A 25,942-nucleotide genomic window follows, 5' to 3' on the forward strand; every position below is an offset into this window, starting at 1 on the left:
ACTGCCCTTCTTCTTTTTGCTCTGGGTTTCGAGTATCATATGACTTTTCCTGGTTTATTTCTAGGTCAAAATATTTTGCCCCTTTTTCTAATTTTTTAATACATTTTGTAATTACTTTCTTGTTTTCGTTAGAATAGTAAGATCATCAGTGAAGGCCAGACATTGATGTTCATTGTTGAAGGTGGATCCGGTCGTTTTAACTCGGCTATTTCTGATTATTGTTTCCAATACCAGATTAAAAAACACCAAATATTATTTAACATTTAAAAATTTTTATACCACTTTTTTTTTTAATATGTATTAAACTCTTAACTTCAAGGTAATTTTCAATTACCTTAATTTATAAATACGAAAAAGGTGATACAAAAATGGTAATTCCGATTGGGAAATCGGTAGACACGTGTAAGATGAACAAATATCGTATGAAAAACTTTAGCCGTAAGTAGTTAAGGTTATGTGTTAAAAACATGTGAAAAATATCAAAAAAAGAGGATTTGTCATATTTTGAGCATGTTCTGGTCTGAAAATGGCAAACCCATTCCCGCTATTAGAAATAAAGAAAAAATAACAAAAATTCGATTTTTATTGACCTGCAGTTGAGTTTATGTGTAAAAAGATGGAGGAAAATACCAAAAAGGGATTTTTTTTTAGAATTTTAAGTATGTTACGGAGAGAAAATGGCAAATCTAACCCCGCCATTTAAAAGACCAGAAAAAAAACGAAAAACAATTATTTAGAAGTTTGCCAAAGATTACCTACGTCACCTAAAAATTCTTTGAAAAATTCAAATATTTTTCCAGAGCTCAATTTTGATCAAAAAAAAAAACTGAAAAAAATCAGATTGTTTTTGGGCTTGAAAATATTTAAATTATAATCACCACTCGAATAAAAGGGGGGAACACAAATCGATATAAATTTGCCAGATTTAAATCAGGTTATGTGCTTAAAACATGGAAAAAGTATCAAAAAAGAGGGTTTGTCGTATTTTGAGCATGTTCTGGTCTGAAAATGGCAAACCGAATCGTGCTATTAGTAATAACAAAAAATGTGTAATATAGAATCGTGATGATTAAAGTTTATGACTCTTAGAATAAGTCAGAACGTCAGTTATTTTTATGAGATATTAACAAAAATGGTTGTTAAGAAATAAACAAAATACATAAAAATGTTTTCCAAGTTAACATATAGTTAAACTGTCGATGGTCGTAATAAATAATATTAAAAAACTGTAATCGTTTCCGTTTGGTTTTTATTTCAAAATAGAAACATTTTCCTCGTATTCTTAATCTGTTTAAATGTATTTTTGCACTTAAAACCTTCAGGGTATAATAATATTATTTACATAAACTTTTTGTTTTAATTTGCACCTTTTTTGTATTATTTTTTAAGAATATAGCTAATAAAATATTCAACAAAAATGCACATACGGTTGATCAATATTCTCCCATATTTTAGTTGTCTTTTCAGGTTAAACAGTCGATAAATACACTTATTTTTTTTTCAAAGATAGTAATTATTGACTGTTTTTATCGCTTTTGGCGTCATATGATCTTATTTGATTTTTACATTTTTGAAGAAAATAATTAGCCAGGTAGTCAATATATTTTGAACTACATTATGAGTAATTTTCACATTGGGAATGTAGGATGCAAATTATAACAGTGATGTGCCCCAGTGATATCCCCAGTCATGTTTTTAAAAACCTTTTAAATTATACAACTACAAAATTTAACTTGCGTCAACCCAGTCCATGATAATTAATCAGTCAATATCGATCAATTAGTAACGTAGCCGTTCTGAATTCTGCAATCAAACTTTTTATTTAATTAAAGACTTAACTGGATGTGACTATTAAATAAATAGACTGAACTGTAAAACATTTTATTTTGATCCAATACGTATTTATTATCAAGACTTTCAATATACACCCCACCGCTACCCTTACAACACTCAGTGCCAACTTTCCATTGTTCCAAACGGTGCTGGAAGCGTTCTTCCCTCGGAAATTTCAGGATGCGTGCCCCCTTCTCTTTAAAAATTTCAACCGCTACAAATCTTATTGCTTGTGATGTAGATTTCACTGTAGAAACATATCGAAGTCGCGGGCATAAGATCTGACGAATAACGTGAATAAAATTTGCTGTCTACAGCAAAATTTTCATGTACAGAGACGACTTGAAACTCACAGCCCAAAGTTCATGCTTTGTAGAGGTGGAACGAAAGTTGGAAGCTAAGCTGTATGTCTGATTATTATAAATAAAATTTGCTAAGACCAAATAAAACTAAAACTCAACTCAACATCACCCGAAATAACATCGCGCTAGAGCACACCGAAAAACCTACATACATCGTAGTTACACAAGACCTTTAACATACAGATTCATTGCGAAAAAAACACGAAAGAAGGTGGATATGTAAGAAATTTAGCAATAGTAAATGGGGCGCCAACCCGGCGGAATACGCATGCCTGGTATGGAAGAGATCTGCGCACACCAAGAAAGTAAACGCCTGCCTGAACGAAACGAGCATGCTCATTAATAGCTGCATAAGACCTACTCCTCTAGATATACTTTATAAAGCTTCAGTCTTCAAATTACTAATTTTTTTGATATTTCCATGCGTTTTTGACGAAGAATGGTCGGCGTGAATCATCTTCGTTCGTTGTTCTACTGTCACACGTACCTATCATTTTCCGGTGCCACGGAAATGCCAGAAAAAAACTAAGGAAAAGGAACTGGAGTTACTGCATTATAGAGACAAAGCTTCATGTTAAATATGAGGAGAACAGAGAGAAAGTTTTTCACAAATAATAGAAGGAAAACATATTTTTGGGAAAAATCGGCTTAATTATTTTCCAAAATATTCGCCTTTAAGATAAATACACTTTTGAATTCCAGAACAAATCAATCGGCAAAGTATTTATGCCCAGCCCGAAATAGGTATCTCAAAAATGAGAGTTTTATATGATTCGACCTCCGCATCTGCCATCTTAAAAGTTTACCGCTTGGATTGTTGTTAATTCTCGGAAAAGCAAAGAAATCACACGGTGTTAAGTCAGGACTGTACGCAGGATGACCCACCATATCGTTGTTTTTCACCTTTATCTTATAAGAGTCGTGTGAGAGCTGGCATTGTTTTGATGCAAAAGGATGCGACGATTCCGGTGGTTGTGGCGGAGTTCATCAATTACTTCAGACAAACAAATGATTGTATACCATTTAGTATTGGCGGTTCTACCATTCTCTAACAAAATTGTGGCAGCATGTCCCTTTTTTCCAAAAAACTCTCAACCATTTGTTTACCACTTTGTTGGCTTTGGCTCGTCTTGCAACACCATTGATTGGTTTTTCGTTTCGGGCTCATAGCAATATAACTAAGTTTCATCACGATGTTTCATACAAAATTTGAGCTGCCTACTTTGAGTCGTTTTTTAATAATGGGCCAAGATAAGATACAATGTATTGTGCAGACACAGAGCAGACAAGACATCTGGTATATTTCCACTGAGGAAAAATGCGGATACATATTTGGAAAAATCCCATGAAGATACGTATCTATAAAAACAATTAACATAAAGAACATAGTGTTAACAAAAGGGACAAACAATTAAACTGTTGGTATTATTAAGTCGATATAATGTGAAGAAAAATGGCGAAGAGAAATGAACTATTGGACAGACAAATAAAAACAGAATACATTCGTTCTTGGGTGTTGGTGGTTTAATTTCTCTCTAACAAATGTCATCTAATAATTTCAACATCTAAAACTCCCCTTTTATACGTCGCTGTATTTTGAAATTAACCTTTTCAATGTGAAGTTTACGTTAGCTCAGGGTATTAAATTAAATTCAGAAGCTGATGAACAAAATGTGATTTTACTTAAATGATTATTAAAGTATAACATTCCAATAAACAGCAATTGCTTTGGAAATTTTTGGAAGCAGATATTATATTGATTCGTATATTTTTGAGTACTGTTTACCCTTTATGTTTTAGCCTGTATAAATTGACATGCGTAGGGTTAAAAACTTATTTGCATGTTGACCATGTGTAAATATTTTATAAATTTAACACAAAATTACAGCTATCGATAAAATTTTGACTAACCTTTAAAGTAGTAATCCTTTGAATTGATATTTGTTAACATTTTTTCTTGTAGATCAAAAGCTGTTGTCAAAATACATTTGGTTTCGTTTCGTATAAAACTAATATTTCACAAATGACTAGTTAATGATCAAATAAAAAGACAATGTCACCTTTTTCTCTTATCTACTTTTGTCTGTTTCAAAAGTTTAAATTTCTAGTCTAGATTAGACTGTCTTTATATTTGTATTTATATGTAAATTCTTTAAAAACTAAAAAGTGTAATGTTTTTAAAAGCTGGATTTATACCTACAATCTCACCAGATTCTTATTTTTATGTCTGAATTTAGTTTTTCAGTCACTAGATACCCACATTCGTTTTTAGTTCTTAAAAGTACTACGCCTTCCCATTACACTTGGTCCACCTTTGGAATTTACAGTTTATGGTGATTACCATAAACAAATCATAATCTACATATTTTAATAAGTTCCCATATTAACTATTTTGCCATTTTTTAATAATGTTTATTAAAAATATTACCTACTCTTGTGGATTTTTTTTTATTTATTTCCAACAATAAGAAAAAAATCGCTAAATCGTGACTTTTCATGCAGTTTATCAACATACGTTGATTTTACATAATTATCATAAAACCAGAGTTAGTTGTGGCAAAATGAAATCAAAACAATTATCAAATAATGTCAAATGTATTTTGTGATATTATAAAGCCTATTGCGGTTGGTTAGTTTTAAAATATGTAGAGATAAAGTTATCAATGAGAACATTTGTTCAATCATCATTACATTTTTTTTAATTCTGGAAAATCCAATGCAAAAATCGCGAATTAAAGAGGTGGATTCCAAAGGGTTTTAAGTCAAAAAAGTAAATTTTTCAGGAACGAATTTTTTCTATGTTTATTGTTTAAAAATATAATTAAATGTTACTTTGGAATAGAATCGGTCATGTAATTTGCAGGTTCAATTTCTTGTTTCAAGACAATTGAAAATAAGATTTGAACACAAAATCATGGTTTTTAAGAAGTTTTATTATTCATTTGTAAGTTTATTGATAATCAGAGCTTGTCTTTAAGATGTTAGTAATAACAACTATCTAAGTAAGTAATTAAAAATTAATTTTTATTCATAAAAATCAATTATTCACATTTTTGTCAAAATTTGAAAAGTAAAGTTGAAAAATCTTTCAAATAAAAGGCTCTAGTTCATCGTACACTACAGTATTATTATCGTTGGACCATTTTGCACATTGGTAAGTGCAGTATTTTAAAAGTCTTTTGAACTTTCAGATAACGAAATAAATTTGAGAAGGTTTTCCACATCTTTTTTCTTCTTTTCACTTACATAATTCACTAATGGCACAGACTTCACTGTACTGTACACTTCCAGCAAATTGCATCCTTTTTTTTATAAATTTAAAAGTACTAGAATCACCACAGTAGGTATTTTTAGCTTTTATTTGAAAATGAAAAAACTCGTTCACGCATCAAAAAAGGGAGCTTCTTCAATAAAACTCGTTTTTGCAGCATCCATGAAATCAAAAAGTTCCCAGTCTTTTCCTAAAACTTTAACTATAGCTGAAGATGCAAACACTTTATAGTACTCCTCTGGTTTAACTATTGTTTCTTTTCTTATAAATATTTTTTCAAAACGTCCAAATACTCTATCAGGAGGCATATAGCTTTGTCCCCTGATTGGAAAGCAATGCTGAATATCACTAAACGCTCAAGTCTTCACATAACTAAGTAGGAAACCCAAAACATTTTGATTTTTATTTTGTCCACTGCAAGCATCAGAAAACTATTGAAGTGTCAATGATTTCGCTGGAACATTTTAAAATTTGTCTTTCAAAATCCCAAAAAGTTATACAGAGCTGAAACTACTTCATTGGAGCCTCGCCCACTCTGGTTTTCAGTCCATGTGTAGACAAAAGTATTAGTAGAATCTTGTGTATCTTCCATCAATACAAAAGTAAGATATGTCTTACAAACATCACCTTTATGAGCACAAACAATGCGAGGATCTGGATGAGCTTGTTTACTATTTCTTGCGAATTTGTTCAGATTTTTGTCCTACAGGTCTTCATTTTTCTCTCGCTTCCTCTTCTTGGCACTATTAATGTCGTTTACAGATACTGAAAAATCACTTGTTACAGAATCTAAACTCATTTTATACTTATAACGTTTTCGATTATTCTTGTTTCACCTCAAACAGTCAACATAACCAAAAACTCACAGCAAATAGGTGCTGACAGCTGAAATCGCGCATGCGCAAACACTCAACAGCTGACTTAAGCCTGTTTGGATAAGAACAAGGCATGACTAAAGCACTTTTGGAAAACATTACTGATTTGTAATCTGTATAGTATACTTGACTTAGCTGTTATGGCATGAATGGTTTTTTTTAATGTTAGAAATGATGCTCTAGAATCAGATCCAACTAAAACCCCAAAATGGGAAAAAAATTACTTAAGCCCTTTTGGAATCCACCTCTTCAATTAGTTGCAGTTGTCACGGTATAGTGTAAGACATACAATTAGAAGATACAAAACCTCTCATTTGGTCAGCACAAAACCTAGAAATGTAGGAACACATAAAATATTCGAACCAGATCAAAGGGCATTAAGATGCATTGTAGTAAAAAACGACGTTCAACTTATCTACAGTTGAGTCCATGGTTCTTTACCCATACGTCATCATTAACTTAAAGCATACGAAATAAGACTGAAATTTACTCCACACAACATTTCTTATATTTGGTATTTGAAATATAATAATAATTAATTCCATAATTTTTTTATATTTGATATTGGAAATTGAAAAATTTATTGGATAAAAATATAAAAAGAGAAAATATAAAAATTAGGGAGCAAAATTTCCAGTCTAACATGAATAATAAATGAAAAGTGAGTTTTCATTCTCCGAATTCAATAAGGTATATTTTTCGTGTGTAAATATGGCCGTACTTCAACCAATCACAATCATCATCATTATGGCTTTACAATCATGTGTGGGTGCTAACCTCCTAAAAAATTTCTTTCCAGTCGTCCCTATCTATCTCCTTCCTACGCCAACCAAGTATTCCCATATTTCTCATGTCTTCATCGATGTTATCAAGGAACTTTGTTCTGGGTCTTCCTCTTCTTCTCTGACCAGTGCGTGACCAATCAAGTAGCGTCTTTCTAGTTGGGTAATTTTGTTCCATCAGCTTTACATGGCCAAGAACCTCTAACGTCCTGTCTTAAAATATTTTACGGGACTTGGTTTCTGGGATAGTCTATAAAGTTGTATCGTCTTCTACACACTCCTTTGTCATTCACCGCTCCATAGATGCACCTTAGTACTTTTTCGAAACAATTTTAACACGTTTTCATTACTTTTTGTTAGAGTCATATTTATCGATGTAATTGAGGACTGAAGAAGGAGATTGAGCCCAAAATAGCACCTGTTAGCCGTGCAACTCTGCGGTCGTATTATTTTCAGTGTTGACGAGCGCTCCCAGGTATACAAATTCGTTAACGACTTCGTTACTTCGTTTTGTCGATGTTTATTATTAAACCTATTTTTGTAGCTGATTCTTTTAGTGCTACATACGCCTCTTTCAGCGTTTTCCGTTCCTCCAACAAAATTTTGAAACCTAAGTTTTTATAATGCATAATACAAGTTTTTTATACATCTACATCTACTACATTCTTCTAGTTTCAAGTTTCCTTGTCTTGAATTCTGGGCCATCGTATATCGTATTGGACGGATTAACCGACAGCTGGCACCGTTTACTGGGCATCTGAGAAATCTCATTACCCAAGAGTTGAATCGGGAGTAACAGTGTGGGTTGAAATTCATAATAGTGCTCTTCTTGATCATTTTTTTTGTGTGAATGCAGAAAATTGTTTGTAGCTGCTTACAAATTTAAATGGCAAACTGAAAAATAACCCGGAGTTAACAAATATTCAATATTTGCAAGAAGACGACATTCCGCCAACTTTGGAATAGATGTCAGTATTTAAATATCCAAATGTTGAGATTGTCATCTGGATAAGAAGAAGCGAAAGAATCTAGAGGCTAGCACAGTCACCAGACTTTGCGGCGTGCGATTTTTCTGTTCGAGCACCACTCAAAAATAAACTGTTATTGATGCCTCATTGCGTGATGTTGAACAATTGAAAATAAGAATTCAAGAGGAATTTGACACCCTCCGCGCGAATCAATAATTCTTTGAAAACTCCAGTTCTATCAGTTCAAATAAGTGGTGTCCCGTATTGAAGAAAGTTATCGGCGGTTTGAATACAAAATATAACATTTAACGGTCATTACTTTTGTATCTAAATAGTAAATACCGGAAACCATGTTTTTGTATATTGTTTTTTTCCGTTTGATCTGGAAATCAGTCAGGAAATTGACTATGCAGGGCTCTGTAGATCAAAATGGTTTTTATTCGTCTATACCAGTAACTATTTTGTCGAAATCTTACAGAATACAGAATTACTTATCTACAGGATAAATATTAGGTACACTTCATCATTTCTATGTCAAAACCTTCCACATTTTTAAATTCAGAAGTGCAAAGAGCAGGTATTTATTATTCATTTAGAAAATCATTATCATGACTTTATAATATAAAACCTAGTAAAAAGTAATTTGCATTTATAACTTCGTTCTTTCTATATATTTGTACTAAGGTTCATTGGTGAATTTAAACTTTTTCATTAAAAGGTTTTTGCTAGAGCAGATCAGTATTTTTGTTAACAGTCTATGAACATCCTCTGTATAAAGGAAATAATAGCACTAATATACATCGTTAACAAATAGAGAATTAGGTTAGGTTCGGCTAAGTTAGGTTTATAGACATATAATACTTAGACCGAGCGCTGCAATATAGACCCGTTCCCCCAGTGCGACAGAGAAAAATGATGCTTATCGACCACGTGACCTTCCCATTACCAAATAATCTCCAGTGCGAAGGTCACGTGCTGGATAAACAATGTCCATTAGAAAGAGATGCAAGGGCTGCTCGTATCTTTGTCACACTGGGGGAACGGGTTTAGATTACAGATTTTGTCAACTAACCATAAATGAGAAGATAATATATTAATAATATTGTGATATTTACCCAACGTAGATTAAAAAGTTTATAACAGCATGATTTTCAAATTGGTTTACACAAAGAAAAATTTTGGTATGGGAGTAGGTAAATAGTATCATGTTTTGTTCACTTCTTTTATATTTTTAAGGCTTAATACCCTTGATAGACTTTTATCAGTAAATTAAAGTAGTAGATACTTAGATAACCATGACCTTTCATTGTTTTTATTTACCAAAAAAGAATCTCACCAAATTGTAGTTGGAAGGAAGACTATAAAAATAATAATTGAAACTTTGTCGATTTATTTTTACATCGTTTTTATTTATTGCGTCATTGAATTACACAAAAGAGCTAGAATTTGATCTTAACCCGTAACCTGTAGTCTGTGAGACTGATTTGATTTAAAATTTCACAGTATTTACTAACAAATGCGCCCCGTAATACGTAACTTTATCTATTTTTTCTTAATTGTTCTGTGACGTATTTTTTAACTACAAATATAATGTAGTTTTAAGTTATGGTGTGAGACCGTACTGTTGTGTTAAAAAATATTTTTTCGTGTACTGGACATTTCTACGGTTAACTCTTATATTTTACACCAATGTTTTAAACGCAATGAGGAAGTACCACTGAAATCTGTGTTCGCTAAGAATTTGGCAGCGCAATTGGTTCGTGATCATTTGGAGTGACGTTTACCAATTCCACGTATACTTCGCGAGCTTCGGAGAACTATCGTTCGCATTCTTGGTAAATGAGAAGCAAATATGCTTAACGAAAATGCTAATTTGGTATTAGATAAAGGCGAAGAACGTTTTTTTGCAATAATTCAACAAATAGTCTACCTGCAATGCTCCAGACCAACTTGCTCTACTTGTATAAATAATACATTTATGTTCGGAGATTAATGCTGCTTTTATCCTTACAGATATTCTCGTTTTGTAGCTTAAGGTATATTATTTAGTTTATTGTAAATGGAAATGAGTAAATGTAAATATGATCCAAAATTTAGCATGCTAACAGTTTTTTATTTTTGATAAATTGTAATTTCTTCTAAACTAATATTTTTAAGGGTTAAGCAATTTTAAACCATCCATAGCCCTATTAACCAAAAGCCCTAAAATCATCACACCTTCTTTAAGCTCCATTGAAGATTTGAAACAACCATGTCTATGCAGACCCTCTTTAATTGATGATATTCTGCGCCTTACTCGCATTTGGCTGTACAATTTTCCTCGCAATATCATACTTAATACATTGAAGATTCTAGTAATGTAACACAAAAATAATATATCTATTCATAAAAATAGACAACGGTATTCAAAACTGAAGTTTTTCTTATGGTGGAGGTCCATCTAACTGTATAAAACAGTCCATTTTGTCTTTGTTCTACAACTCGTTCTTAAACCGCTCGATAATTGAAGATATGCCAGGAAATTTTATTTTTTCGAAGGTTTACTATAGCGTTGTTTATGTCCAGCTGTCCAGCTTTTTGTATTGGGCTTACGAGTTTATGCGCATTTCGCGATTCGAGCTGGGTCCAATCTGTCGGCATGATCTCTCCATTTGCGGCGTTGTGCTCGTCTCCATCTCACCACATCCTGGATTCCGGTATCTCTTCATGTATCCTCATTCCCCATTCTATCTCTGAGAGAAATTCCTCATATGGTTCTTAATACTTTCATTTCTGTTATCCCTCAGGTATCCCGATATTCTGGCTATTGACTTGTTTTTTCACTTACTCTGCGGTATATCTATCATTCTCCTCCTCTATCTTTTCTCCTTCGTAAGGATGTAGTGGCGTCATGTAATTTTGTTTGACTAATTCTGTCCAATTATCCCTCTCCTGTGCGTGCTGTTTTGCTTCGGAGAATGAGTAACCAGTCATCTCCTTTATTTGGTCCGACCATCGTACTGGAGATCTTCTTCTGGATCTTTTACCCGCTATGTTACCTTCAACTGTCATTCGCTACATGCCTTCTCTTCTTCTAGTTATATGTCCAAAATATCTCAGTATATTTTGGTTGATAGTTGTGATGATGTCTTGTTTTTATGTTAAGTTCTGCTAGAATTGAGTTGTTTGTGCGATGGGCGGTCCCTGGTATGCGCAACATTCTACGGTAGACCCACATTTCAAATGTCATTATACGCTTTGAATCGGATTTTTTTATTGTCCAAGTTTCTGAAGCATAGGTGGCATAGGAAATATCAATGCTTGAACAAGGCGTAATTTTGTGTTTTTTGTGATGTTAGTGTTCTTCCAAATTTTTGTGAGTTTGGCTGTTGCCGATCTGGCCATTGGGATGCGTCGACGGATCTCGTCTTCGCATCCTCCACTGTTAGTAATAACGGAGCCTAAGTAATTAAATTGCCTGACCACTTCGTAACCTGCCATGTTTCTTATCTCTGCTTGGTTGTTTCCGATTCTGTCTATTCATATTTATTTTCAAACCATATTCCGTACTGACCATGCCTAGCCTATTCATAATTTGTTCCAGTTCTTCTGGTGATGACGCTAATATAACTAGTGTCATCAGCATAACGTAGGTTTTTGATTTTTTTTCTCCTATCGTTGCTCAAGATATATAGCCATATCTTGACAGTTGGCACATCTGTCAAATTATCTGTCACTTATTTATTCTGTTTTGCCAAATCACTATGGGTGGTTATAGCGCACAACGACAGGTTTAAATGATAACATCGTTTTATCAAAAGGGTATTTTTTGTTCGGGCAACGTTCCGCACGCTTCGCTTATTTTACGGTCGTCATAATTGTCCTAATAAGGAGTCTATTCGCATTGTTCTGGATACATTTGAGTCCACTGCTTCACTAAACAATCAAACAACACCTGTACGTCTATGAAACGTAACTCAGCTTTTCACAAACCACAATTTGGCAAATTTTGCGTTGTAACTAGGGCCTGTAATTTTGCGTTGTAACGACCATAGATAAGGACATATATTCGCTGAATGAGACCATCAACGGCGAGCGCTATAGGTGGTTTGATAAGAAAAAACAGTTTTTTCCAGAATTTTATTTCATTTTATTCAATATAGTCTCTTTATAGCTCAATACAACGATTCCAGCAATTTTTCAATTTCTTTGTACCGTCCGAATAATACGAGTCTGGAAGCTCCTGTTTCGTTAGTGAAAATAGGCGTTTCGTCAATTATTATCCCTTCGTTCGAGTAAATTTTTTTTATTTAAATTATTTATGAGCCATCTCTTCAGATTTTGGAACACATTAGTCGGAGGGGACCAAATCAGAAGAATAAGCCGGATGAGAAAGCAATTCGACGCTAAACTCGTGAATTTTTGCCATTGTCATAGCGCTCTTGGGCGTCAAGTGCATTGTGTTGGAGAAATAACGCTTTCTTGTGCACATGGGGTCGTTTCTCACTGAGTTCCTGCTTCAATTTGTCCGATAATACAGAATAATATTGGCTATTGATAATTTTACGTTTTTCAAGATAGTCAATTAAAATTATCCCTTTGCAATCCCAAAATTCAGTGGTCATAACCTTTCCGACCCATTGATCCTTCGTTCAAAATATGACTAGTGCGCTATTTATATACTACCTAACTCTTGTGGCCTCTGCAAATTCACGCGCCTTCACTTTATCATAGTTATGATCGAAAATCGTTTTTCTCCATGTGCGCCGTTTATCCAAATATGTCAAATTTATGCAGCTATTAAAAATATAATAATGGCTGCATCGTGCTAAAATTTGACATGTATGCCTATAAAAGGTTAAGCTTTCTAGAACAAATGTTTTTTTTTGAAATCTCAGCGCCCTAATCGGCGAAGCAGGTTACTTATTTGACCATCAGATATTCAGAATGGCATCGAGAGCGAGAGGCCTTTCGAATGAACAAAAAATGTCGTTGATATCTCACACACAATTTGTTTCATTTAAATTTAAAGATAGGAAGCGTTTAATTAAAGATCCTATATATGTTGCAGGTCCATTTAGAAATTTTAAACTAATAGGACGCTTCTCCGTCTCAACAGTATTCGAACCTCTTAGATTCGCTATTAAAGTGCACATTACACATTGCAAATTCGGTTTTAATGTGTTGACCTCGAACTTTGTCAGGCAACTCTAGAAAATTAATTAGAAACAGGACAGAATTACTAATTAATTCTTTTAATACCTAACTTTGAATAATGAATTAATAAACATATCACTCCGGTTGATCATTAACGTTAGCGGAAGTAGAATCATAAAAACAAAAGTGAACAATAATTATTATATTTTTGTTGTGTCGCTGTTAGGTCGGAAATTTTTGATGACATTTATAATTAAAAGTAAAGTATCGCGTGATAATCAAATATTTTCCGTCGGGTATATTTTATTTATAGGAAACCTTCCATTGTATAAATGTTTTGGAAAAATCCGTAAGATTATTAGATTTTATTTCGCTCAATTAAGTTTTTATTACTACAGACACAAATATTTGTCATATTTGATTTGGTGACGTTCTTTTTTGTGATTTTATCAACAGATATATGTTCGACGAGTTTAAATCCATATAAACATTGGAGTTTGAGTTCGGGCATTAGCGTTATAATCTATTCGGAATCAGTATTTCCAATGTAGTAGAGCAAATAGAACAGAAGAAAAAAGGGACCAATATTTCCAACTATAAACAGAAAAAACTCTTTAAATAATTCGAAGACAAACTTTCCTAATGTTGCGTTATTGTCATTTATTTAGAAATCTGTAAATGGGCATTGCTATTGTTTACATACATTTCTTGAACTGTTACTGAATCAATTACACATTATTTTGTTCTCTAATTAAAACATACAGTAATTCAAGAAATTGTCGCGTGGTTATTAACCAGAGCTCATCGGCTATCAACAACTAGAAAACCACAATAATTCACTTTTACAGCCAGTGTCACAGGTTCAGATGAATCTGTTAATTAGAAGCTCTTCACACTGATGTAAGTATTTGCTTGTGAAGTATTCTTGAAAACAAGTCAAAACAAGGTTGAAAAATCCTTGTAGGAAACATCACTGAATCCCCCGTCTTTTCTTTAACTTGTTATGTTATTATGTTATTCATCATACAAAGCAATGATTACACTGAGAGAAAAATCCAGATAAGTAGCTAGGTTAAACACTAGAAACAACTATGGTTTCAAGAAGACGAGATGTAAATGATGCACCTTTACGTCTGAAACGGAAAAGATTTAAACAAAATTGACACGGGAAATATATTTCTCCAGGTCTTAGCAATATATGCATAGTTTACATAATGCGAGAATGAAAAGCAAACTGCGATAAAGGAAATGATTTTGATAAACATGCACAATCTTCAATTCTCTCTTATACACAATTGATATACTACTACCAAATTGAAGATAAACTACAAAAATGATGTATATGCGAGACCGATGAAATGAAAATGTTCTCATTGAATTGATAAAGAGAATAAATTAGAAATTTTAAATAGATACTTAGAATGTAATCTGGAATGTTATTATAGTAAAGGTATTGAAAAATCGATTCGATAAACAAATTCAATCGTATATGCTGACTTAGGAAAGAAAACCAGAAAAACTTCTAGATCAGATTCTATATAACAATTGCTGTGTAAACCCTGATACGTTGAAGCTAGATCTGGACAAGTCAATAATGCCGAATACAAGAATGAGAAATGAAATTTATAAAAAGAGCTAAAGGTTGTAACAGACGATATGAGATCAAATATGATGAAATAAAAAGTGAGCTCGATATGTGTTATCTAAATTAGACAATATGTCAATTAAGAAATAATTGTAATGAACATATTCCATGAATGTACGAAAACAGATTACTTCTAAAAGCCATTAAGAGACGAAATTCAGTAAGAAGATAGAAAGTTTAAATGTTCGGGAAAAAATTGTGAAATGGACTTATTTATATACAGCTGCGGTCACTGAATAGTTTACACCTTCATTTGTATCTATTAAACGTGTCCAAAATATCTAGAATGCATTTGAATGACGCGCAAAAAAACAAGAGCAATTGCCAAACTCGAAGAATGTCGATCACTAAGGCAAGTTGCTGCAAATTTGAACATGAGCCGTATGTGCATATGGAAAATCAAGCAAAGATGGAATCATTTTCACTCTGTAGCACGGTTAGGTGGTTCAAGATGGCAGAAGATCTCCACAGAGCAACAAGATGAGGTGTTAGTAGATTATCTGACAGAAGCTCCTCTTGCCACAGCACGAAGAGCTAGTGAAGAGACAGCGTGTTCAGGCAGCATTCGCACTACACGTAGAAGGACAGAGGATCACAAGAGGAAACGAAGTACATTTTGTAATGAATTCATAGACCGTGAAGACAACTTTTGGTCTAACGTCGTATATTCCGATAAATACGTGTTTCAATCATATAGCAATGATCGAATAAGAGTTTATAGGTCGAGAAATCATAGGTTTAATAAACGGTCTACTCAGCATGTAAGAAGTAGTAGGTGTCTGTTCTCATATAGTAGAAAAATTAGCAGGATTAAGTATTATAAACATATTTTTGAGAATATAATCTTGTTATCAGTGATCCAGGGATTCCCCAATAACAACTTCATCTTCCAACATAACAATTATCAGGTGCATACGAGCAGAATTGTTCAAGAATAGTTGGAAGAAACTCATGTTAATATTCTTACGTGGCCTTTCTGGAGTCCAGACCTTAACCCCATCGAAAATGTGTGGACAGAGTTTACAAGAAATCAAATGAAACAAACCTTAGACCACGGAATAGAATTGAACTATGTGAAGCAATTGAGAAAATGAAGTAAAAATTCAAAAAATCTTTTACTAGATATGTAAGGGTTTCCATTGACCAAGAACTTCATCTATCAAAAAGTGTAATATCATTTGAATTTTAAACTCTAACAAGGATCTAAAAAAAAAGGATACCAAATGGAAGAAAAACAACTTAAAATAATCTGATATGCAGACGACGCAATATTACTCTCTTAAAGTGAAGATGATTTACAGTGAAACTGAAGCAGAAGATCAAGTGAATAGAGCAAACAGAACCGCAGGCTGTCTGAATGAAACAATATGGAGAAATAAAAATATCGGGAAAGAAACGAAAGGCAGAATTTACAAAACAGTCATCAGACCAATAATGACATACGCGGCAGAGACAAGACCTGAAGCAGAGAGGACAAAAAGGATGTTAGAAAGAGTAGAGATTAAAATACTTAGAAAAATTGATGGCAAGACACTATGGGACAGGGCTAGAAGTACAGATATACGACGTAGATGCAAGGTGGAGAACATCAAGAACTGGGTAAGAAATAAAAGAGTAGAATGGAACGATTATGACAACAAATACAGTAGTAAAGACGGCAAGAGACGGATCCAAAATAGGAAGTCGATCAGCAGGAAGACTACGAAAGCGATGGAACGACAACGTAATGGAGGCACATTGAAAAACAGACAGTCATGTCAATATAAAAAGAAGAAGACGAAGAATTACCTATCATGTTATTAGATTGCTAAATATGACTGATGTTTAATCTTTAGGTTATTGTATTTTAGTGACTGTGACTACGGAGGATTTGGTTGGACGATTGCATTACCAAAATATATACACTAATAATAAAACATTCAATATTTTGAGAAAAGCTATAGTTGTAGATAATCATTTTTTTTGAATGCACAGCAGCAAACAAAATCGAAGAAACCAAATGAATTCTTTCTAAAGACTTAGACATTATGGGAACTTTTTATTACAAAAGATACTCAAACTCTGAAGCTTGATATGGGGGACACCGGTATTTTCAGTTCGATCACCTTGATTTTCGATTTTTCTGCAGCTTCATATTGAGCACTAGTATGTGTGAATTGCGCTCATTACAGGAGCGCAATTCACAGGAGTATTACATAAGGTAAAATATATTGAAGATGAAGATACTAGCAAAAAATGGCTACGCTCTAAAATAACACTAAAAAACTGCTGTAAAAATTGAATTCATACACAAGAAGTGTGTTTGAAGACCAACCAACACTAATCTGCACTGAATAACTGAAAACAATTAAGCGAAACCTGCGACACCTCTTCCAAATCTTCGCGACCGTGGAGAGATTCCAAAGACATAGTAGTTAAGAGCAAGCTTAACAATAAACTCCGTATAGAGATTAAAAAATTTTAATGAAAAAAAGGAGAAGGAATATACCCAAGGACAAGCTGCTGATACGTAGAAAAAGTAATAGAATAAATAAAATTACATCGTCCAACCTTTTCTACTAATAATCTAGTTGATTACAAAATTGACAAATCAATGTAAGGTTTGCGATTATATTAAGAGAATAGATTTGTACAATTATTTTGTTTATATATTTAACCTCGTCGAAAAATATCTTTCATATTATTTCTAAGATCTAGATGACATTAACTAATGGTATTACTATGTTGCTATATGGTAATATAGGTATCTGGCAGATTTGGTCGATTTTGTCCACTGATGGCAGGCAATCTGGTATATAATAACCATAAACCAAATGGCTCAAGAGTCAGGTAAAGTACGCAAACGAAGGATGGCAGTGGTCTTTATATTTTTAGGTAACGGAGTTAGCGGGACCTCTTTAGCGTAACCAGCATTTAGGCGTCATTAGATTCATTTGGCGTACAATAATAAACATTTTGGTTCAAATAATTTAAACTGTTTATTCGATTTTACCATTAAAGGCGATACTGATGAAAAATAGATATTTTAAAATTATCCAATGTTTATTATCCAGTCGATACTTGATATTAAGTACTGGTGAAAGTTGTCCAGGTATAGATTACTCTCACATGTGATTTTTAAAAGTTCGGATATTGGCTAAAGTGCGCAAAAAAATTAAAAGTTAAATCAACTTGTTTAGCCTTTTTTAACAGTGTTGCAAGGTGATTCATTTTTTTAATCTGCCGGTATAATTGGTTTATTAAACAAAGCTGTGTGAATGCAGATATCCGAATTTTGTTTATGTAGAATAGTCAGTAATAGGACAACTTACGATTTTTTATATTTGAATATAATGAAAGTAAAAGATTTAACACAGTTTCACTTACAAATGTTTAAAGCAATGCCAAGACTTGTAATTTTTATCAGTTTATAAGTATTGATTCAATTGAGCTGATACAGCGATGTTGTCATACTAATTCATCGTTTTTATTTTATAATTCTTGGTGCCACATCCACACGTGTTGTTAAGTATTCTGGTCTCTTTAGCAATTCTAGTCTTCAATTATGTTATTGTAACGATATGAGTTCACCGTTTTTATTTTCCCATGAGGTGGGCAAGATATCTCAGCATATATATATATATATATATATATATATATATATATATATATATATATATATATATATATATTCGAATGCATAAAAGTTAAAAAATAAGACACATGAGATAGATAGAAGTAAAGGCAACAAATCAATGTGAAATTACTCACGAACTAGATATCTCTAGAATTATCTCACCCTTTATTATTATTTCTTCTCCGTCAACTTATCTCTTTCCCATAATCATGTATTTTGGTTTTTACTATTAATTTCCAGTCCATACTTCCTCATTTCTCTTTCTAATTTTTTAAATACAATTATTAATTGTATTTTTGTTTTTGCACGTAGTATTAAGTCATCCGCATTGGTTTTGTATCCTGAAAATTGTTCATTTTCTTTCTAAATCACTGTTTCGTTTTATAGTTTCCAGAAATAAGTTGAACAATGTGTCTAAGTGGTCCTCTATTCCTTAGCTTCCTTTCAATTTAAGTTTCTGATCTTAACTTATTTCACATAACTTTATTTCTAGTTCTGATTAATGTCAGATTTGTTAGTCTACCAACTTACTTGGGATAGTCAGCTGGTTCATTGCACCAAACAATTTTTCCTAATAAGTCTATCGACATAATGTCTATTGACATCAATAATAGATGTGTTGATCCTGAAGCCAGCTTTATATTCTCCCAATAACATTTCCGCGTACCTAATTAATTTAATCTCATAATTCTGCTAAATATTTTACAGCAAGTGTTTATCAGAACGATTCCCATATAGTCTTCGCAAAGCATCGTATCTCCTGGGTTATGAATTGGTTAAATACATGCGAGAGACTATTCCGTTGGATCTTCTGTTTTTACCAGATACACCCACGTAATTGCTTTCCTAATCACTCTCCACATACCTTGCACATTTTTGCTCTTATTCCATTTTTGTTTATGTGTCAGTTATACTTTTGCAATATAACTTTTCATGATCAGGCTCCCTTAGCAGTATTCCTTCGCTCGATCTCATGTACGTACTCTTAGTACATACTCTACGTAAGATTTAATTTCTTTGTTTAGGAACTTTCTTCGATATCTTGGTTTTTTCTTTCATTATACTGTCTTTTGAAAGCTCTGCATCTTATCTCAAACTTGCTTCGTTGTTCTATGTAATCTTGTTATTTTTTCTCTGTTTGCTGGTTTCTTGATGATCGAATATTTCTTGTCTTGCTTTTGATAGCTTCCTACATTCTTCATTGAATCAATACTTTACTTCATTAGTTTTGTTCTCTCATATGCTGCTTTGCTTGCTTTTTCCACTGCGTATTTCGTCATTTCTCATTTTTTTTTTTATATTTCTGTCTCCATTTTTGCAACTCCCAAGTGTATGTGCTACTCATATTTTCGTCTTATGATCGTCATTCTTTAGTTTACTGCTCTTATATCTCAGAATGTTTTTCTTAACGTTCGAGCTCCTTTTTCTTTTTCTATTTCTACTGCAAAATGTATTTATACTAAGAAGTGGTCACAGCCACAGTGCCATCCCTCTTGTGCTCTTGACTGTTGTAATATTACCATGCACTTCATCAGGTCCTGGTGATTTCCCATCTTTAGTTCGCTTAATGACTATAGTTTCTTTGTTTGTTATTTCTGGGCCGTTAGGTCGTCTATTTCAGTCGGTTTTCTTGCTGTATCTTCGAATAATTCTTACATGTATTTTTTCCATCTTCTAATTTATCCTTCTTGGATGTAATTAAAAAAATGTATTCGTTACAACCATATCCATCTCTTGGCAAAATTGGATCAGCCTTACTCCTGTTTTGTTTGTTGTGCCAAGACCAATATGTCCCCACAACCTTTATCCTATACATTTAAAATAACAATACCATCCACAAATGCCTAAATTACTACAACTTAACTTTAGTCCTTAATACTTCTTATCGATTCATTTCTCATTATAATTCTGAGACTATTTCTTATCTATATTGTTTAAAAGCTCTTATTTTTTCTTTGGTGGGCGTTTATGTTTGTGTACCGTCCCGTTCGGGTAAAAAGCTCCATAGTTGTTTTTTACGAATTGTAAAGTAGACATGACAAATAACATTGTCTATACTTCGAAAACAAACTGTTTATCCCGACTCTGTGTTCAGAAACCCACATTTTCATGAGATAACTTCAATAATTGAAGTACTTTGCTATTGAAACTAGGTCGAATAACAACTGTGTGATTTATATAAATTTCTTTAATATAAATCAATCGGACAGTGGAAAATACGAACAAAGAAACAATGTAAGGTATATTACATAAGCTCAAATTAGTCAAACTCAATGAAACAAGTTAACAAATTTGAGGTCAATCATGTCAGACCGAAAAGAAAGTTTTATATTTTCAATATATTTAATAGTAATATCTGTACAGATCAAGTAATACCTGAATTTTCACATTTATAATAATTGTACCAACGAAAAGTAAAAAATATGGATATTCGTTTGTCATATTTGGTCTTACAGAACGTTGCGAAATGTTCTCATATTCCGTTGTTATCGAGACCGTCATGTGTCCGCCATTTTAGAATCTCTAAGCGTGGCGCAAAAAATGAACAGTAGATTATAAAGCAACTAAACAGAATTTATTATTTTTTATTTTCTTCACTGCTTATTACTGTTCTCGGAAAATTCACGAAAAAATACATTTATATAGATTAATATTTTCAAATATTACGCTCCAAACAAGGAAATTTCTTTATTGCTTTATATAAAAGCTTCATCTGTTGGTGGTATCGAAATTGGTTAAATAAGAGAACCACTTACAACCAAAAACATCGAGTTTTAAGAGAACAATTGGCATTAAATGAATAAATGTTCTATTTTTCATCAAGCGATAAGCGTAAGCGACTTTTTGGCAACTTGGCGATTTTTTAGAGGTTCCATGAGAATGGGAGCGCTTGCGGAAATAAATAACACTAAACGTTGCATTAAAATCGACTTTTTTCCTATTAGGCCTGTTATTTGAAAGCTATTGAGACTAGACCTGATTTTGCCGTCGCTTGGAGCAATCTGGGATGCGTTTTCAACGCACAAGGAGAAATTTGGTTGGCCATTCATCACTTTGAGAAAGCAGTTGGTTTAGATCCTAACTTTTTGGACGCCTACATCAATCTTGGGAACGTCTTGAAAGAAGCGAGAATATTTGATCGGTAAGTTTTTAAACATATCTTTATTAGAATCATTTTTTGCTAGTTCGTTTAACATTAGGTTTTAAGCCTAACCTTTTAATTACTTAGTAAGCTATTTAACTCAGACAAAGATACACAAAGACCTGGAAATATTTTTTTTGATCACGGTCTGAGCTTTTGAATCGTTTAAGATCTGCCACAGTCTCGGTCGAAACATCAGCCAGAAATTATTTTAGACCAATACCTGTAAGCCCGAAAAATAATTTAATTGCAGTGAGCAAAAATACAGATTTTTTTTTTGTCCAAATGTCTCCGAAAAATTCATTATAACGTGAATTTCGATATTTTAATGCTAAAAAATTGGTAGAAAAATGAGGAAAAGTTTTAGAATGAATCAAATTTTAAATTTTTTCATAAACAATAATTTAAAAAAATCTCAGTCTCACCCAACTAACCTATCTGCTCTTCCGCAGGTAAAAAAATCAGATGAGAAATTTACATGACAAAGAAATTTCCATGAAGCAAAGCTTTAAAAATTTTCGAAATTTTCGAACCTACTAGATTGTATAATTATGAAAAAAAGGTACCGGTGTTTTCTTTGCGCCATTATTTTGAAGACATTTTCATACCAAATTTTGAGAAATGTTAACCGGAGTTATCGATTTCCCATCAGAAAATTTCCACCAAAACATTTCCAAGAAAAATAAATAGAAAAATTCTCCATTTATTTTTCCATGAATTTTCACTTGCTATGATTTTTTTAATCTTCACCCAAGCCTATTTTGGTACGAAATCTCATTACCAATCGTCTTTCCTGCATTTATTTTTGTCGTAGATATGATAGATACTTTTTAAAATATTTAGATTAACGTGTTAAAAATAGAAATATTTAACATTGATTTTTCGTTCTAAAATTTTTCCGGGGTTTTCCATTAATTTTCCAAGAAGCTTATGAACATAATTAAAGTAAGAAAAACGTCGTATCTGGGCCACATACTTCGAAACGATAAATACTCTCTTTTGCGCGTCATCGTGCAAGGAAGAGTAGAGGGAAGAAAGAAGAAATCTTGGCTGAGGAATATCAGAGATTGGACTAACCTCAGTCTTAAAAAGGTATTTCACGTTGCAAAAGATAGGGAAGCGTTTAAAGAAGTGATCTAAAAGAGAAACTATACTACGTTCATTCCCAAGATAGGGGTCACACTGATCGGTGGGTGTGTCGTGTCGTTGCACCTTGTCATTAGAAATAATTAATTAATTGATATAAGGTTGAATGCTCGAATAAATGAACTTTGATCAAATAAAAGGCAGATATCGAGCACAGTTTATTAATTAAATCTTGCCCAAGTACTTCCGCTCCCTAAAGCATCTTCAAGGGCATTTCGTCAATTTTGGGCTATCCAACAATCGCAGAATGTCATAAACATGGAATTAAACATAAAGTTGAACATAACACTACACTAGACAAGAACAAACAGTTTAAAATTATTAGTCGAAGCTACATTCTGGTCAGCAACAGGAGTAGACGACAAATGACCTGGCTGCGCAACATCAAAGATTGGACAGGATTAGACTTTCAAAGTTCAAAGTTTCAAATTAATAGGGAAAGCCCAAAATAGGGAAGACTTTGCAGAGGTCATCGCCAACCATCGCTAAGAAGACGGCACCTAAAGAAGAAGAAGAACAGGAGAGAGAGAGAGACATTCTCTCTCCTGTTGCCGACCAAAATGTAGCTTCGACTTTTTTAAATAATTTTAAACTGTTTGTTCTGGTCTAGTGTAGTGTTATGTTCAGCTTTATGTTTAAATTTATGTTTATGACATTCTGCGATTGTTGGATAGCCCAAAATTGACGAAATGCCTCTGAAGATGCTCTAGGAAGCGAAAGTACTTGGGCAAGATTTAATTAATAAAACTGTGCTCGATATCTGCCTTTATTTTCTCAAAATTAATTAATTTGTTAGATATTAATTTCTAACCAACGACAAGCTGCGACAACACGACTCACGCAACGATCAGTGTGACCTAAAGTTATGTTGGGAATAAATGTAGTATAATGATCGAGAGGTCAGAGTATCTTATCTTTTGCTTGACTTTGATCAAAGAATAACCATTGGATTCTTTGGATAACAGTTGAATAGTGTTGGTAAGTAATTTAAACAGAAGAAAAAGATCGTCAACAACTTATAGCCTTTTATCTTTCAGATCCGGCTTCCCTTTCAAATTTATCAGTCTGTTCTGTATATACAGATTTCACGTAACCTGAACAATCTGATCTCATACACCTTTTCAACAGTTAATTGCGTTGTTATTGTTGAAAAACAGTAAAATAGAATTCCACAATAAATATACATAATACAGATTGTTTCCATAAATTCGTAATGATCATACTACTAAATATTAATAACCAAATATGAATACTATACGAAATGTTTCGGTTTGACCGGTTTTTTGTCAATTTATACCTGATCAATTTATATAAAATGCAAGAAAACTTTTCTAATCTCGACATTCGAATGAGTCATATTGAAACGAACAAACAATTCTACCACAAAAGGATTTCTGAATCCGAATTGGATTTCAGTAAAATCATCATATTCTTTCACTGTTGAGTTATCGATAATTCGAAGAAACATTTTTACTATATTACTCGGTAGTGTTATCAATCTATAGACACAAGGTGTTGATTTCAATTTTTGCTATTTCGCTATGTTACTCGTATTCATTTTGATCATTATTTTTTTATTAAATTTTATCCGCCTCCACCATTTAGTAGATTAGCAGCAATACGGTAGATAATTCTAAATAATACAAATTTTAAATACAAATATTTTTTACTTCGCACTTAGGATTGATTCATTTCATTAGGAATGTTAAATCTATTACGCTCATTTTCACAAAGATGAGTCAACCAAAACATGAATAACAGTATTATATCGTCACAAATTTCACACTTGGATACAAAATACACACAAAATAATAGTGGTTCATATATTATACAGGTCCGTTCACATGACGGTTGCGCTGCATGATATATATCATATCAACAATGTAGAAAAATCTTATTCTCATCAATTCTTAGCTTTTCGTAAAAGTTTCGTTATCTTCTGTTATACGTGCAATAATTCATCGGTTTTGTACAAATAAAAGATGTGTCGTGCGAATACTATGCTTTTTAAACGTTTAAGGTCAATGTGAAAGTGGCCTTAGGAGGATTGTCTTCGGAGATTAAGTTTGAGTGCGGTAATCATGTGATATGTATAGATGAGAACTAACAGTTTACATTTTTCGGTTTTGTGTTGTCAAATTGCTTTTGACAATTGTCAAAGATAAAAATATGGCCTTTTTTTTAATGTAAACTGCAAGTTTTTTGTCACATGCTTCCATTACGCAATGTTATTATCTTGATTGATAAGTTTTGAATTTAATTACGTCCAACTGCTTTGTCTTTTTCAGTTTTGATCCATAGATAGCCTTTGATTTTAGCACCTCCGTCATTTCCTATATTTTGATTTTGTTTGACATCGTCTGCCCCTCGAAATATTTATTGTCTCTTCATTTACAAAGTTCTTCTATACCTACCATATATACAGCAAAAGAAAATATTTTATGTGAACCGTTGATGAATTTTTGCTAGTGTGTAATCTACTCCCCATTATCATGTCCAAACAATGTTCACCTATAACACTTTTTTATTGATTAATGCACGGAAGGAGTGTCAACGTTAAATTAATGACCTAAGAATATAACTGATTAAAGTGGATGGAGTTTGGTAGCTCCCGTTTATTATAAACGTCACTTTCGTGGAAAACAGTCGTTGTTATTTTCCATCATTGATTAATCTACTAAAAATACTTAAAAATATAAACTGAATATGTCTAGATGATTATTAAGTTTGTGAAATTATATTTGATTTCAAAGGAACTAGCTAAATGATACTTATTAACAAAAAAACTGGATGCTATATCAATTTAAGTAGATTGCTGTTGTTTCAATTTCTTTTTGAATATTTTTTTATTCCTGTATCTTCTTGTATTGAAGCATCGTTTTCTAGAGGATAACAAACTGACAAATAAGCAAGTGGTTTTGTTTTTTAGTTTTTCTTTCTGTGATACGAGTCATATAAACAGAATTTAGGGTAATTCTTATGTGGACCATGTCACCAACGTTGAGGTCCTACAACGCATGACAAAAGAAAAAGAAGTGCTTAATTTAATTAAACAACGTAAGCTTGAGTACCTCGGCCACGTGATGCGGAACGAAGAAAAATATCGAATTCTTCAACTTGTTATGCAGGGTAAAGTATTTGGCAGAAGAGGACCGGGACGCCGTCG

The 25,942-nt window shown here is 32.8% G+C and overlaps 1 protein-coding gene across 2 annotated transcripts in view; it reads left to right on the plus strand.

Annotated features, from left to right (window-relative positions):
* The window catches only part of sxc (O-linked N-acetylglucosamine (GlcNAc) transferase sxc), a 70,735-nt gene that overhangs the window by 9,076 nt on the left and 35,717 nt on the right, over nucleotides 1-25,942 (plus strand). For both annotated transcript variants that reach the window (XM_072534468.1, XM_072534469.1), the window contains exon 6: nucleotides 21,434-21,630. In XM_072534468.1, the coding sequence (XP_072390569.1) occupies nucleotides 21,434-21,630 (197 nt within the window). The remainder of the gene's footprint in view (nucleotides 1-21,433; nucleotides 21,631-25,942) is intronic.

This window comes from Diabrotica undecimpunctata, chromosome 6, assembly GCF_040954645.1.
Source record: "Diabrotica undecimpunctata isolate CICGRU chromosome 6, icDiaUnde3, whole genome shotgun sequence".
Lineage (NCBI taxonomy): Eukaryota > Metazoa > Arthropoda > Insecta > Coleoptera > Chrysomelidae > Diabrotica > Diabrotica undecimpunctata.